The sequence below is a fragment of the Glycine soja genome, chromosome 9 (genome assembly GCF_004193775.1).
Source record: "Glycine soja cultivar W05 chromosome 9, ASM419377v2, whole genome shotgun sequence".
Classification (NCBI taxonomy): Eukaryota; Viridiplantae; Streptophyta; class Magnoliopsida; order Fabales; family Fabaceae; genus Glycine; species Glycine soja.
Window position 1 is genome coordinate 35,213,140 of NC_041010.1, and position 12,197 is coordinate 35,225,336.

The 12,197-nt window shown below is 29.2% G+C and overlaps 1 protein-coding gene across 1 annotated transcript; it reads left to right on the plus strand.

The window, feature by feature from the left end:
- Window positions 1-3,312: 3,312 nt before the first annotated feature.
- On the plus strand, window positions 3,313-6,121 carry LOC114366883 (peroxidase 66-like). The gene is made up of 3 exons (XM_028323909.1): window positions 3,313-3,582; window positions 4,255-4,443; window positions 5,412-6,121. Exons 1-3 carry the CDS (start codon window positions 3,358-3,360, stop codon window positions 5,973-5,975), a joined length of 978 nt encoding a protein of 325 aa, XP_028179710.1. The 5' UTR covers window positions 3,313-3,357; the 3' UTR covers window positions 5,976-6,121.
- Window positions 6,122-12,197: the final 6,076 nt, after the last annotated feature.

Consider the following 12,197-nt stretch of genomic DNA (forward strand, 5'->3'; position numbering starts at 1 on the left):
TGAGTGCAAAATAAGTATAATAACCATGTTTTTTTTTTTTTTGAAGGAGAACAATGACCATGCTTAGAATTGCTAGTATTTTTTTTTTACCATGTATTATTATTTTGGGTTCATCGACAAAACCGGATAAAGACACAAGCTTTTAAAGACAGAGAGACACATAGCACCCGGATTTTTTGTTGCCAATTATGTTCAAAATTTATGTAATTTTAATACCCACCATTAGATTTTATTTTTTTTTATGCTGTATGTGACATTATAAAATGGTTAATAAAACACATACTTAACTAGTGAGAAATATCACTATTATAAAATTTTATACCATAGGATTGTGATCCAATCCTTATTTTCTAAGCCTTTAAAAGTCATGGTCACTTAGCTTAACACATGTTGAGGTTAAAGAAAAATACTTTTAATAAAATAAACTTAACCCAAGTCCACTAGCACACGATGTGGTCCAATTCCTTGGCTCCCAAGGACAAAAGGATGAGAACATATTGTAGTGACAAAAAGAAAATAAATGACATTTTTAAACACAAATGTTAAGAAATATAGAAGAAATTGTTGACAGAGCCATGTGTATCAGAAAAAGAAAAAAAAATAAAAAACAGCCATGTGTAACTGTGTAAGATGCATGGAGTAAAGTAGCAATAATTTGTTATAACTTAGAAGTAAAAAAAGGTAAAAGATATACATTTTCAAAAACAATTTACAAGACCTTGTTATTTTTGTTATTCATAGTTTTATCATAATGCATCTCAAATTTGTGATTTTATTGAACATGCTTTTATTTATTTTTCTTTAAGAAAGACACAAAGTCAACAACTAAATAAATAAAGAAACAAAATAGTATCCTCACATATTTCTTATTAGTGTGAGAAGTGATTTATTTTAACAAATGAGATGAATATATCAGATAATATATAAATAGTCAATAAAAAATATTTATAGGTTACATGTGTTTACCATAGAAACTTATATAATTATATATTTTAACCTTAACTAATACATATATATATATATATATATATATATATATATATATATATATATAAGATTTTTATCGTCACAATAAAATATGTTAGACTTAATTCTTAGTGGTAATAATTTTTTTATCAGATTTTACTTATCTCTATCGAATTTTGGATTAATCAAAACCCATTTTTGATGAAATGGAGGGTTAAAAAAAATGTTGATTTATTCAAACTTCCAATATTATTTGAGAATGATTGGACATTCCTTTCTTAGTTTAGTTATTCTTATTAATTACCCTATCATTAGATAAAAGGAACCCTCAACTGGGAAAATTGTTTGTAAAGATCGAACATACTGGACTCATCTCTCATCACCAACTTCACAACCACTTACCTAAATTAACCTGAAAGGTATAAGGCAACAGAAAAATACCGTAGAACATATTATACGTGTACCTAAAATAATGTACTTTTTGTGTAGTACACCCCAACGAGAGCAGAAACCCATTTTTTTTTTCTTAATTGATGTAACTTAATTTGAATTGATATTACTGATTTTGATGCATGCAACTTCAAATTTATTTATTAAAATAGAGTGAATATATAAAAGTCATGAGTATTAACAATAGTTTTGCAATATTACTTTTCTAAATTTTTTTTATTTTTAAACAGAGCCATGTGTATCAGAAAAAGAAAAAAAACAGCCATGTGTAACTGTGTAAGATGCATGGAGTAAAGTAGCAATAATTTGTTATAACTTAGAAGTAAAAAAAGGTAAAAGATATACATTTTCAAAAAAAAATTACAAGACCTTGTTATTTTAGTTATTGATAATTTTATCATAATGCATCTCAAATTTGTGATTTTATTGAACATGCTTTTATTTATTTTTCTTTAAGAAAGACACAAAGTCAACAACTAAATAAATAAAGAAATAAAATAGTTTCCTAACATATTTCTTATCAGTGTGAGAAGTGATTTATTTTAACAAATGAGATGAATATATCATAGATAATATATAAATAGTCAATAAAAAATATTTATAGGTTACATGTGTTTACCAGTATTTTAACCATCACAATATATATATATATATATATATATATATATATATATATATATATATATATATATATATATAAGATTTTTACCATCACAATAAAATATGTTAGACTTAATTCTTAGTGGTAATAGTTTTTTTTTATCAGGTTTTACTTATCTCTTTATTGAATTTAGGATTAATCAAAACCTTAACTAATATATATTATTTTTAAATTTTTTTATTTTTAAATTATAAGCATCAAGGACTTAATATATATATTAAGTTTTTTATGTTTGGTTTAATAATATCATGAATTTAATATAAAACTAAGGATTAATTTATTCTTTTGCCAAAGTAAACCCTTATTTGTGGCGCAGACGAGTTAGAGGTAAAATTAAATAAAATGATTTAATGACTTTATCACAAGTCGTGGACAATAAAATAAAAGTCTTAGTTCTCATTCATGACTTTGCATAATAACTTAATTTGTGTGTCAAGTCCACGACTTGATTAGTGCTTGATGCCTGTAACTTTTACAAGAAAGCTTAAAGAAAATATGGCAGTCGTGAAATTGGGATTGAGACTTGTGACATTGTACATTTTGAATTATTTTAAAATTAAATTTAAAGCCATACCAAATTGTCTTAGAATATAATTAAACCAATTTAGTTAAAAAAGCAAGAAGACATTCTTAAACGTGCATGCAAATACACCTAATTAATACTAATTCTTAATAATATATACATGTTAATTATTTTGGATCATTATGATATTGGTATAAACTATCCACCAAGTGATTAATTTTTGTAGATTACTTTGCTAAAAATTTTCTTAGAATCATATTTTTTTTATTTTTGAACCCGAGACTTTACCGACAGAAAACAATTCCACTCGGACTAATAACTTTTGGTACAAATAATAATTTGTTTTGCAATTTACACAATCCTGTCCTTGATTATAGTTATGAACTGCTTTATTGAATGTTATACATACAGTTCCCTGTGCTTACTGGTCTGCAGGGTACGCCTTCATTGTTAACAAAAAATGCTTTGTTAATTGAATACCCAAGATTTGTGTTTTAATGGTGTGTAGGTGGATGAATATACTTGATCTTAAAGCAGAACAAAAGTGAAGTCAAAATTTGGCACTTCCAGACTAATCTCCAAACATGGAGTGGCTTTCAAGCACAATAATCATGCGTTAAACTTGTATTTTAATTTGTTAGTGTCAAAAACTTTCTATTCTATATATACAGCATACACGTGCTCATAGTTTCCCTCAAATTCTCATCACTTTTCATGTTATTGTATTCCATAATTATCTGTTTCAGTTCCAACAAAAATGGCTCTTCTGCCATATTCAAAATGCAAATTTCTTTTTCCAATCATTTTCCTCTCCTTGACATTATCATCAATGTCACAAGCAGAGCTTGATGCTCACTACTATGATAAAACATGTCCACAAGCAGAGAAGATAATTTCAGACACTGTTCTCAGGGCTTCCACATTTGATCCAAAAGTTCCAGCTAGGATCTTAAGGATCTTCTTCCAAGACTGTTTCATAAGGGTAAGAAATACTACCTTCATTTCATATCTATTAATGTTTAAAGCTTACACAAATTAAGGAGTATTTAATGGGTGTATAATGCATTATTATTATATTTGGACTAAAATAACCTTATTTTGGTTATGTTTGGTTACTGATTTTGAAAACAGTTTTTTTTTTTCTAAAATTTGTTTGTTTCTTGAGCACATTTAACAGTGTTTGTCCTTTAAACATATTTTTATTTTCTAAAAGTTTGTTTTTTGAACACTTCGACAAAGCACTTGAAGAAAATAGGAGAGAATAAGAAAACACCTCTCAGTTATTTTTTGTTTTTTTTTTATTTATTTTATATTTAAAACAATTATTTCATAAACAGTTTTCAAAACTCAACAGATTTTGGATGAAAAATTGATTGCTGAGTAGGGCAAACTTGTTTTAAAAAATCAGTTTGTAAAACAAAAAAGTGAGAAGAAGAAATACACCCTTAATATCTCATTTATTTGTGATAAATTACTATTAAGCAACTGCTGGAAAGGAGTATAAACAACAACAAAAAAAAGACTGAGTTTGTAAAATATCAATAGTTTTGAAAAAGAACAAGGACATGGAATGCAACCTGATTAATGCTTTATTGATTCATGTGAAATATTGAAATGGATTTAATTGTATGTTTTGGTCAATTGTGAATGATAGGTATGTGATGCATCAATATTGCTGGACTCAACACCCAAAAACCTGGCTGAGAAAGATGGTCCTCCTAATCTCTCTGTCCATGCTTTCTATGTTATTGATGAAGCCAAGGCCAAGCTTGAGAAAGCTTGCCCTCGCACGGTTTCCTGTGCTGACTTAATAGCCATTGCGGCTAGGGATGTGGTAGCATTGGTAATAACTCAATTAAGCCTTCAAGCTATTTTAGAACTGCTAAATTCTTGCTTGGCACTTATAAGAGTCATCTGGTATTCTAGTACTGTATCTTGATTCTCTGTATGGTAAATATTTATATGGCAGATCATAAAATTTTATATTAGACCAATATTAATTCAGAATATTTTTACACTCCTCAAGTCTCACTATTACTACACCCGTTCGTTTATGATAAAAAAAAAGGATGAGAGGAGTAAATGATAATTATCTTTTAATACTCTTTTCAGTTACATTTCATCTTAGCCATTCATCATTTACTTAACTATTTCTATTTTCAAGATAAAATTATTTAATGAATGGTGATTAAGTGTAAGGAAAAGATCTAAAAGAAACCAGTGTGGTTCTAATGTAACGTAGGGTATAACAGAGACATTTTTGTTTCAATAATAAGAATCCATACTCTTAAAAAGTTTCTTCATGTTCTATATATTACCATCAATCATTCCTAAGAATCTTAAACTTCAACTAGTAGTCTCTATTGCTTCTATTTAAAATTATATTATTTTCCATCTTTTTTTCTTCAAATTTATCCATTGCTTTATAAAATATAATTTTTAACTACACAATTTTTCTTCATATTTTCAATAATTAAGATAAAACCTTAATTTTAGAATAATAATTCTGAGTGTTTATACTTTAATAAAATGAAGTTATGTTTTTTATGATTGATTAGACTATTTAATAGCCTCACAAGTCACATTATAATGACCTTAGACGATAAATATTTCAAGACTAATTAATGCAGAGTATAATTACCCAAGATAATGTTAGTAGTATAGTACATATTGCTTTCTATAGTTGAATAATGATTCTTCCATGAATCATCAACTTTGTCAAAGGATGTTAAATTAGGGAGGATACAACTTGTTTTATGTTGTAATGATCATTGATCAATATATATATTAATAACTCATAACTTTTCCCAGTCTGGAGGACCATATTGGAATGTGCTAAAAGGAAGAAAAGATGGAAGGGTCTCAAAGGCATCTGAAACAGTCAACCTACCAGCTCCAACCCTAAATGTGAACCAACTCATTCAGAGCTTTGCAAAGAGAGGTTTAGGTGTCAAAGACATGGTGACTCTCTCTGGTGGCCACACTCTTGGCTTTTCACACTGTTCTTCTTTCCAAGCTAGAATTCACAACTTCAGTTTGTTGCATGACATTGACCCTAGTTTGAACACTGAGTTTGCACTAGACCTCAAAAAGAAGTGTCCAAAACCAAACACAAACTTCAGTGCTGGCCAGTTCCTGGACTCAACAGCATCAGTGTTTGACAATGACTACTATAGACAATTGTTGGTGGGAAAGGGTTTGTTCTCATCAGATCAGTCACTTGTTGGGGATCAGAGAACTAGTTGGATTGTTAAAGCATTTGCCAAGGACCAAAGTTTGTTCTTCAAAGAGTTTGCGGATTCAATGTTGAAACTTGGAAATGTGGGGGTGTCTGAAAATGGAGAAGTGAGACTTAATTGCAAGGTTGTGAATTGAGAATGAGAGGGGAGAGAGAGAGAGATCGGTGAAGTTAGCACCGATTTTTTTGCTTCTTTCCTTCCACCTTTGGTGTTTGGAGAACAATTGTCTAATATGATGTGTTGTTAGTGCTTGTGTTTAAATAAGAGAAATGTTCAATTCTACATCTGTTTCTACACTTATCAGTTGCCACCTTTTGGGAATGAGACATAGGGTGTGAACAAATTAAGACTAGTTTAAAAGTATTTTAATGGTTGAATAAATAATAAAGTTGGAATAAGTTTCCATCTTACATTAACCAGCATTTAGAAGAGTTTATAAGAAATATTTTTGTTTGTACTAACAGAATCTTTTTTATATACTTCACTACCAGAGATCGAATCCTTGATAATATACTTAAAAGGACTTAGTTATCTATCACCAACATTTATAAGGTTTTTTTTAATCTTATTTTCAACCCCAGCACTTACTGTTCTGAAGTCAGAAGTGCATGAAGTCTTGGACAAAACTGGTTGGGCCTAATGTATGTTATGACCCAACAGCATTTCATTCTGATTCGGGCTCTTATGTATCTTAGTAAAGGCAATTGCTTCCTGCACTCTTAATTGCCGGAAAAAATTCTTGAAGTGAAGAGTTAGGAAATCTCACATCACCTGTCTCAGTCCTTAGAATGTAATTTATATATTTATTGGATAACTCCATTTAGTGTCGATTGGTTTTAAGTTGAAATTTAACATATATCAAACTGAATATTTGTCCCCCAAATCAACAAACTTTTCATATGGATGGAAATGGGTTGTATTTTGTTGCGAGTCTAACCCTCTTCTCGCTTTGTGGTGACTCGTTGAACTCCTTTGATTTGGATGGTTGGGTTGACTCGTTGAACTCACCTTAACCTTTTTGTTTTACATGTTAGAGGAGGTGGATCAAAATTAAATAGATAGGTGAATTGAAAACTCTAACTTGTCTCACAATTAAAAAAAAATTATATATATTTTTTTAAGAAAAAACAAACATTACATGTAATATAGTATTATGAAGTGTTACTTATGATGAATAATGTAGATCTAGAGCTGAAAGGTTGTAATTAATTCAACTTATTTTCAGATTTCTTGGGAGATTTAGCATTTTTGCGTTTATAATTTTTTTTTTGGTATTAAAAGAAATAGTATCAATAAAATTACCCGCTTCAATCTCAATACAAAGTTTGTTTTCTAAATTCCTCTTTAAATTCCCTACCCACATTCTCTCTCTAAATTGAAAACTTGATGCTAAATAAAATTATTGGTTTATGTTTGTATCTATTCGCAATCAGATTTCTGTACCATTCATTATGTGGCCCTTAATTGAATTGAAATGCCTTTAGAGATAGTAACAATTTTGCTGAGCATGGTTCTTGTTCAACGAGAGAATAATTTTTTGGCCAAAAGTTGATGGTGGAATTTACACCACGTGGGACACGAATCGTTTGTTTCCACGATATGGTTATCCATTTCACTCAGATATAAAACGACTATTTCTGGATTCAAGAAATTATTTCTTATTAAGAAAGTCCATCCCTTACCTTCCTTGTTTCTCCTTTTCTTTTCCTCCCCTTTTCCCTCAGGACAAACAAAACCATTTGATGGGTACGAAATGGCAAGTTTATTGCAAGGCTTATGTGTGAGTGCCTCTCCATTAACCAACTAAATAACATATCTTCCCTAAAATCATCACTAACCAAAATGGTGTAGGTAAACCCATACCCGAAAAACTATCTAATTTATTTGTCTTTTTATCAAATAAAGTTTCCAAAGTCATAAATTACTAGGCTAGAAGAGAACAATTAAAAAGCTAATTGGGCAAAGTTAATGGACAGCTACCCAATTGGACCCTGGCACAGAAGCAATCATCAACCTTTTAAGCTTTGTCTTCAAGCAACTTTGATGTAGAATTATACAACTAATTTGCGACAATTTGCCTGGCCAAAAAACAACAAAAATTTCAAAAAGCCCTCAATCGGTCCCCTTCAACTTGTACTAACTAACTAACTATATATATATTCTAATGATCTCCCCTTGAATCGGTTTTCATTTTGAAATAAAATAATACCTTAATTTATAACTTCATATTCAAATCAAAGATTAAATCCAACCCTTGATAAAAAAATTCAAGTGATTAACCATTTCTGTCAACAATTTTTGTAAATATAATATTACATGTACCTACAATGTAAAAATCTTGTTACTATTTAATAATAAATTATCATTTACTACGCCTACGTATAGTAAGTTTGACCGTGTACAATTTCACACTCACATTATTAAATTGAACTCATTTATTATTACTGTTAAATGAATGTAGTAGTATAATAAAGCTGTGCTCAGAAACAACTTGAGATGCAATTAAAAAGGGTTCAGTTAATTAGTGACTTTCTTTTTCTCTTTATTACATGGCCCCACTTCTCTATGTCTCTTGCAACGATTATTGTTTTCGGTAACTTGCATGAATAGGGAATGGGAGCCTCTGCCAAGTGTTTCATTTTCTTTCCCATACTCAATAATAATGGTTGCTTTTAAGGCTGTAAAATTCAAAGCATGACCCTTCATATATACCCAGACAATACCATCAGACATATACATGCTCTATCAAAATCTTAGTGCCATATAAATGTAATGTGTCCTGTGTTGCTTCCCATGGCTTACCCCATTAGGACCCTACCCAACTTTTAATCAAAGAAATTCATAGCCATAACAGACGCTCCTCTTTCATCTACCTTTCCATGCCTTGTCATGTTGTTATCTGTACACATCTGGAAGGCTAGTTAGCACTTTCAGCTAGAGGTGTCAATTTTCCTATGGTCATGGCCTAATGGCTAGATACCCTTTATCCATTTTTGGGTTTTGGCCTCACACGTTAATTTTTGCTTGATCATTTCAAAAAGCAAACATCAAAGGCCTTAGTTAACAGAGAAAATAATAAATGATTTTTTTAAAAAAAAATTATGATATCTTCGACCAAGAGTCAATGCTTAATTTTTAAAGAAATTAATATTTCTCAACATATATTTTTAATACATATGGACCTAAGGATATATCAAACTTCTAACTACATATATTTAAAGAATAAAATTATCTTCTATTAATTAGTGTGTATTTGATTTTATATTAGATCCTTTAAAATTATGTTGAAATAATAAAATATCAATTAATGTGATTTTTAAGGTTGGTAAAAAAACAATTTTAGGATAATTTTATTTGTTTGATTTTATATTTAAAGAATTTGTTCCTAGTCTAAAATACAATTAAGTTTGACTTAAAATAATTTTAAATAACTTTTGTGTTAGATAAAAATATATATATTATGTTTTATTATTAACTTACTTTTATAATAAAGACTTCTAAATATAAATTATATTACTTAAAGATCAATTTTTTAAAAAAATTAATTTTATTAACATTGATTGAAACACACTATCACATTAGTAAAAAAAATGAAATTATAAAGATCTGAGAATAGAGCAAGAAAAATACAATATGTCCATGCATGCTAGCTACCTGATCTGAAATCATATGGTAGCCACTCACAAATACTAATTCCAATACAGTATAAGAGTAGTATTTTTTTAGATTTTTCTAGCCCCCCACGAAGTAGGACCACTTCAAAATTTGAAGCATTACTCTCTCTCTCTCTCTCTCCTTCAGTTCAAGATAGATATAATATAGAATACGGACCAGTGTGTAAGGGGTCAGGAATAATGTAAGGGGGAATCTGCCACGTTTTGCGCAAAATCTGAATCTTGTTCTAAAGATATATGCATGATCTCATGTGCTCATTCAAAATAAATAAAATTAAACATTATACTGTATGCATTTTTTTAAAGGCATTATAATATGTCATTTTATTAAATGTTCATATTCATATTGTAAAATCTACAATGCAAATGTGTATATATAATGGATAAGATGTTCCTTTCAAAATACAAACAACAATTTTTTTTTATTGAGACATGCATTAATTAAAATTAGCCCGCTGCATTATTATGTTTCCGTCTCTGTCACGTGCCCTCTCCAATTGTTTGAAATTTGTAGAAGTTAAGGTTATAACTTATAAGATGTGTATCATAAGACACGGAGCACATTAAACTTTTATCATTATTAAACTTTGCTGCATTACTCAATTGTTGTTCCCATATCTGGTATGTCTGTGAGCATGCATTGAGATACTTTTACCCTCCAATGACATTGAGTATGTTGTTTTCAAAATATAAAAAACGTTAAAATAGAGCATAATTGCATGGATTTGGGCGTTGTGTTTATGCAAGTTCATTAGATTTCTAAACAAAAATGGCATATTAATTATATCTATTATATTATTTGATTTGGAAGCTAGAGATGGAGAAATTGAATAATGAGTTTCTTAATTTGCAGCTTAATAATTATGTGCACCCAGATATATAAATTGGGACCACTTTTACACAACCATTCACCTTCGAAAACGACACCTCATTTAATTACACAGCCATGTGAGATGTGTGGGAAACTAGAGTCATATCAAAGGTAGAGAATAGAAACATTTTGAAACCAAGACATTGTTGTGGTCCCTTTAATAACATGATATTACCATAGCTATGGCCATCCCAAAATGTAATAATTTTGCTTACCCTGACAAGAAGTGGGTAAATTTCCCACTAGTTTCACCTGTCGGAGAAACTGCACACACTTTGGTGATAATGGCTGTCACAAACTTAATTGGTTCATCTTCATTTTTTGTTTTTAACTAGACTTAATTTAAACGCAATAATTATTACGAGATCAATTATGTTTGTCTACACATTGGATTTGGATTTGAAAGCTACTGAAATGATTTGAATACTTGTTGCACTGAAGTTCATTCAAAAATCGATGAATATACATAATATATATAACTAGCCAGCAACTATTTTGATAGTATTTTATGTTCAACATTCTAAGTATTATTTGAAAATTTTCACATACCATTATAAAAAATAACTAACAAAAAAAATAATTGTTAAACTCAACCACGTTGATAAATAAAATTCATATTGCTTTGCATACATTTTTAATACTTATATAAATTATATAATTAATATTCTTTGGTTAATACAAGGATTCTTTCTAACTGCAAATCCACTGAGTAAACTAAATGTATGTGCTCGGTATTAGTGTAGGTTAACATAATAATTTTTTACAATAAATAAAAATGTTAAAAGGAAGTATCAAAAAGTTTATTACTGATATGTTTGTCTATCATGGAGAAAGGGTTAAATCACCTGAGGGGAGGAAGGGAATCAGGTGGTCATTCTCTGACATGATTGCCGTGGCCAAATTAATAATAAGTCAAATCTTGAATACTGTTGTGCAGCAAATATTTTGTCATCCTATTGATTTGGTGCTTCATAATTTTCATCTGTTCGGTTGTTGATTTCTTGACAAGAAGCTTGGATGAACATTTAATTTCCTGCGTTTGTTATTTATTCAATTTTAGCATGTACTTCACCTAATGCTTTATTTGACAAAATAATTAAGTAGACGTACGGTAAAAAAAACAATATTTTATATTGCATAGTGCACCATAAAATTTTTTTTTCTACTAAAAATTAAGTTTTAAACCAAATTGTAGAACAGAGCATGCATTCACGGGCACACATAAATATATTTCACAATTTGCTCGTAACCGGAGTCGAACCGATTTTAATAAAATATTTTTTTAATACTTTAATATAATATCATAATAATATTGAACAAAAAATAATATAATATGCATAAATTAATAATAATCAAAAGTAAATTTCATTTAAAATTATCACAAGTTATAGTATTTTTTTTAAAAAATCAAAATGATGTTTTGAAAGTTTAAAAAAAAAAAAGTTTTAAGTGAAAGCAGTTAACCCACCCGGTTAACCAACTTTCGACCGATTTAACGAGTTAGAATTGGTGTAAGGATGTCCCGATTTTTAAGAAGTATTGCACCGGACATGTGACCGGTCCCGTCCGGTTTCAAAACCATGATATTTCAACATTGCTATTTAGCATGAAAGATATGAGTATACAAATCATATGAAAGAAAGACGTGTATGGTGTCATTTTTTAAAAACAAATACGAGTTAAAAAAAATCAGAAGAATATAAAAGAAAATTTGATGAAAATCACCCTTTGCTCGTTTGTGGCGAAACTGACTCATAATATTTAGCATCTCATATATAAAATATTTTTTCTCATACATAAAATCTTATATATA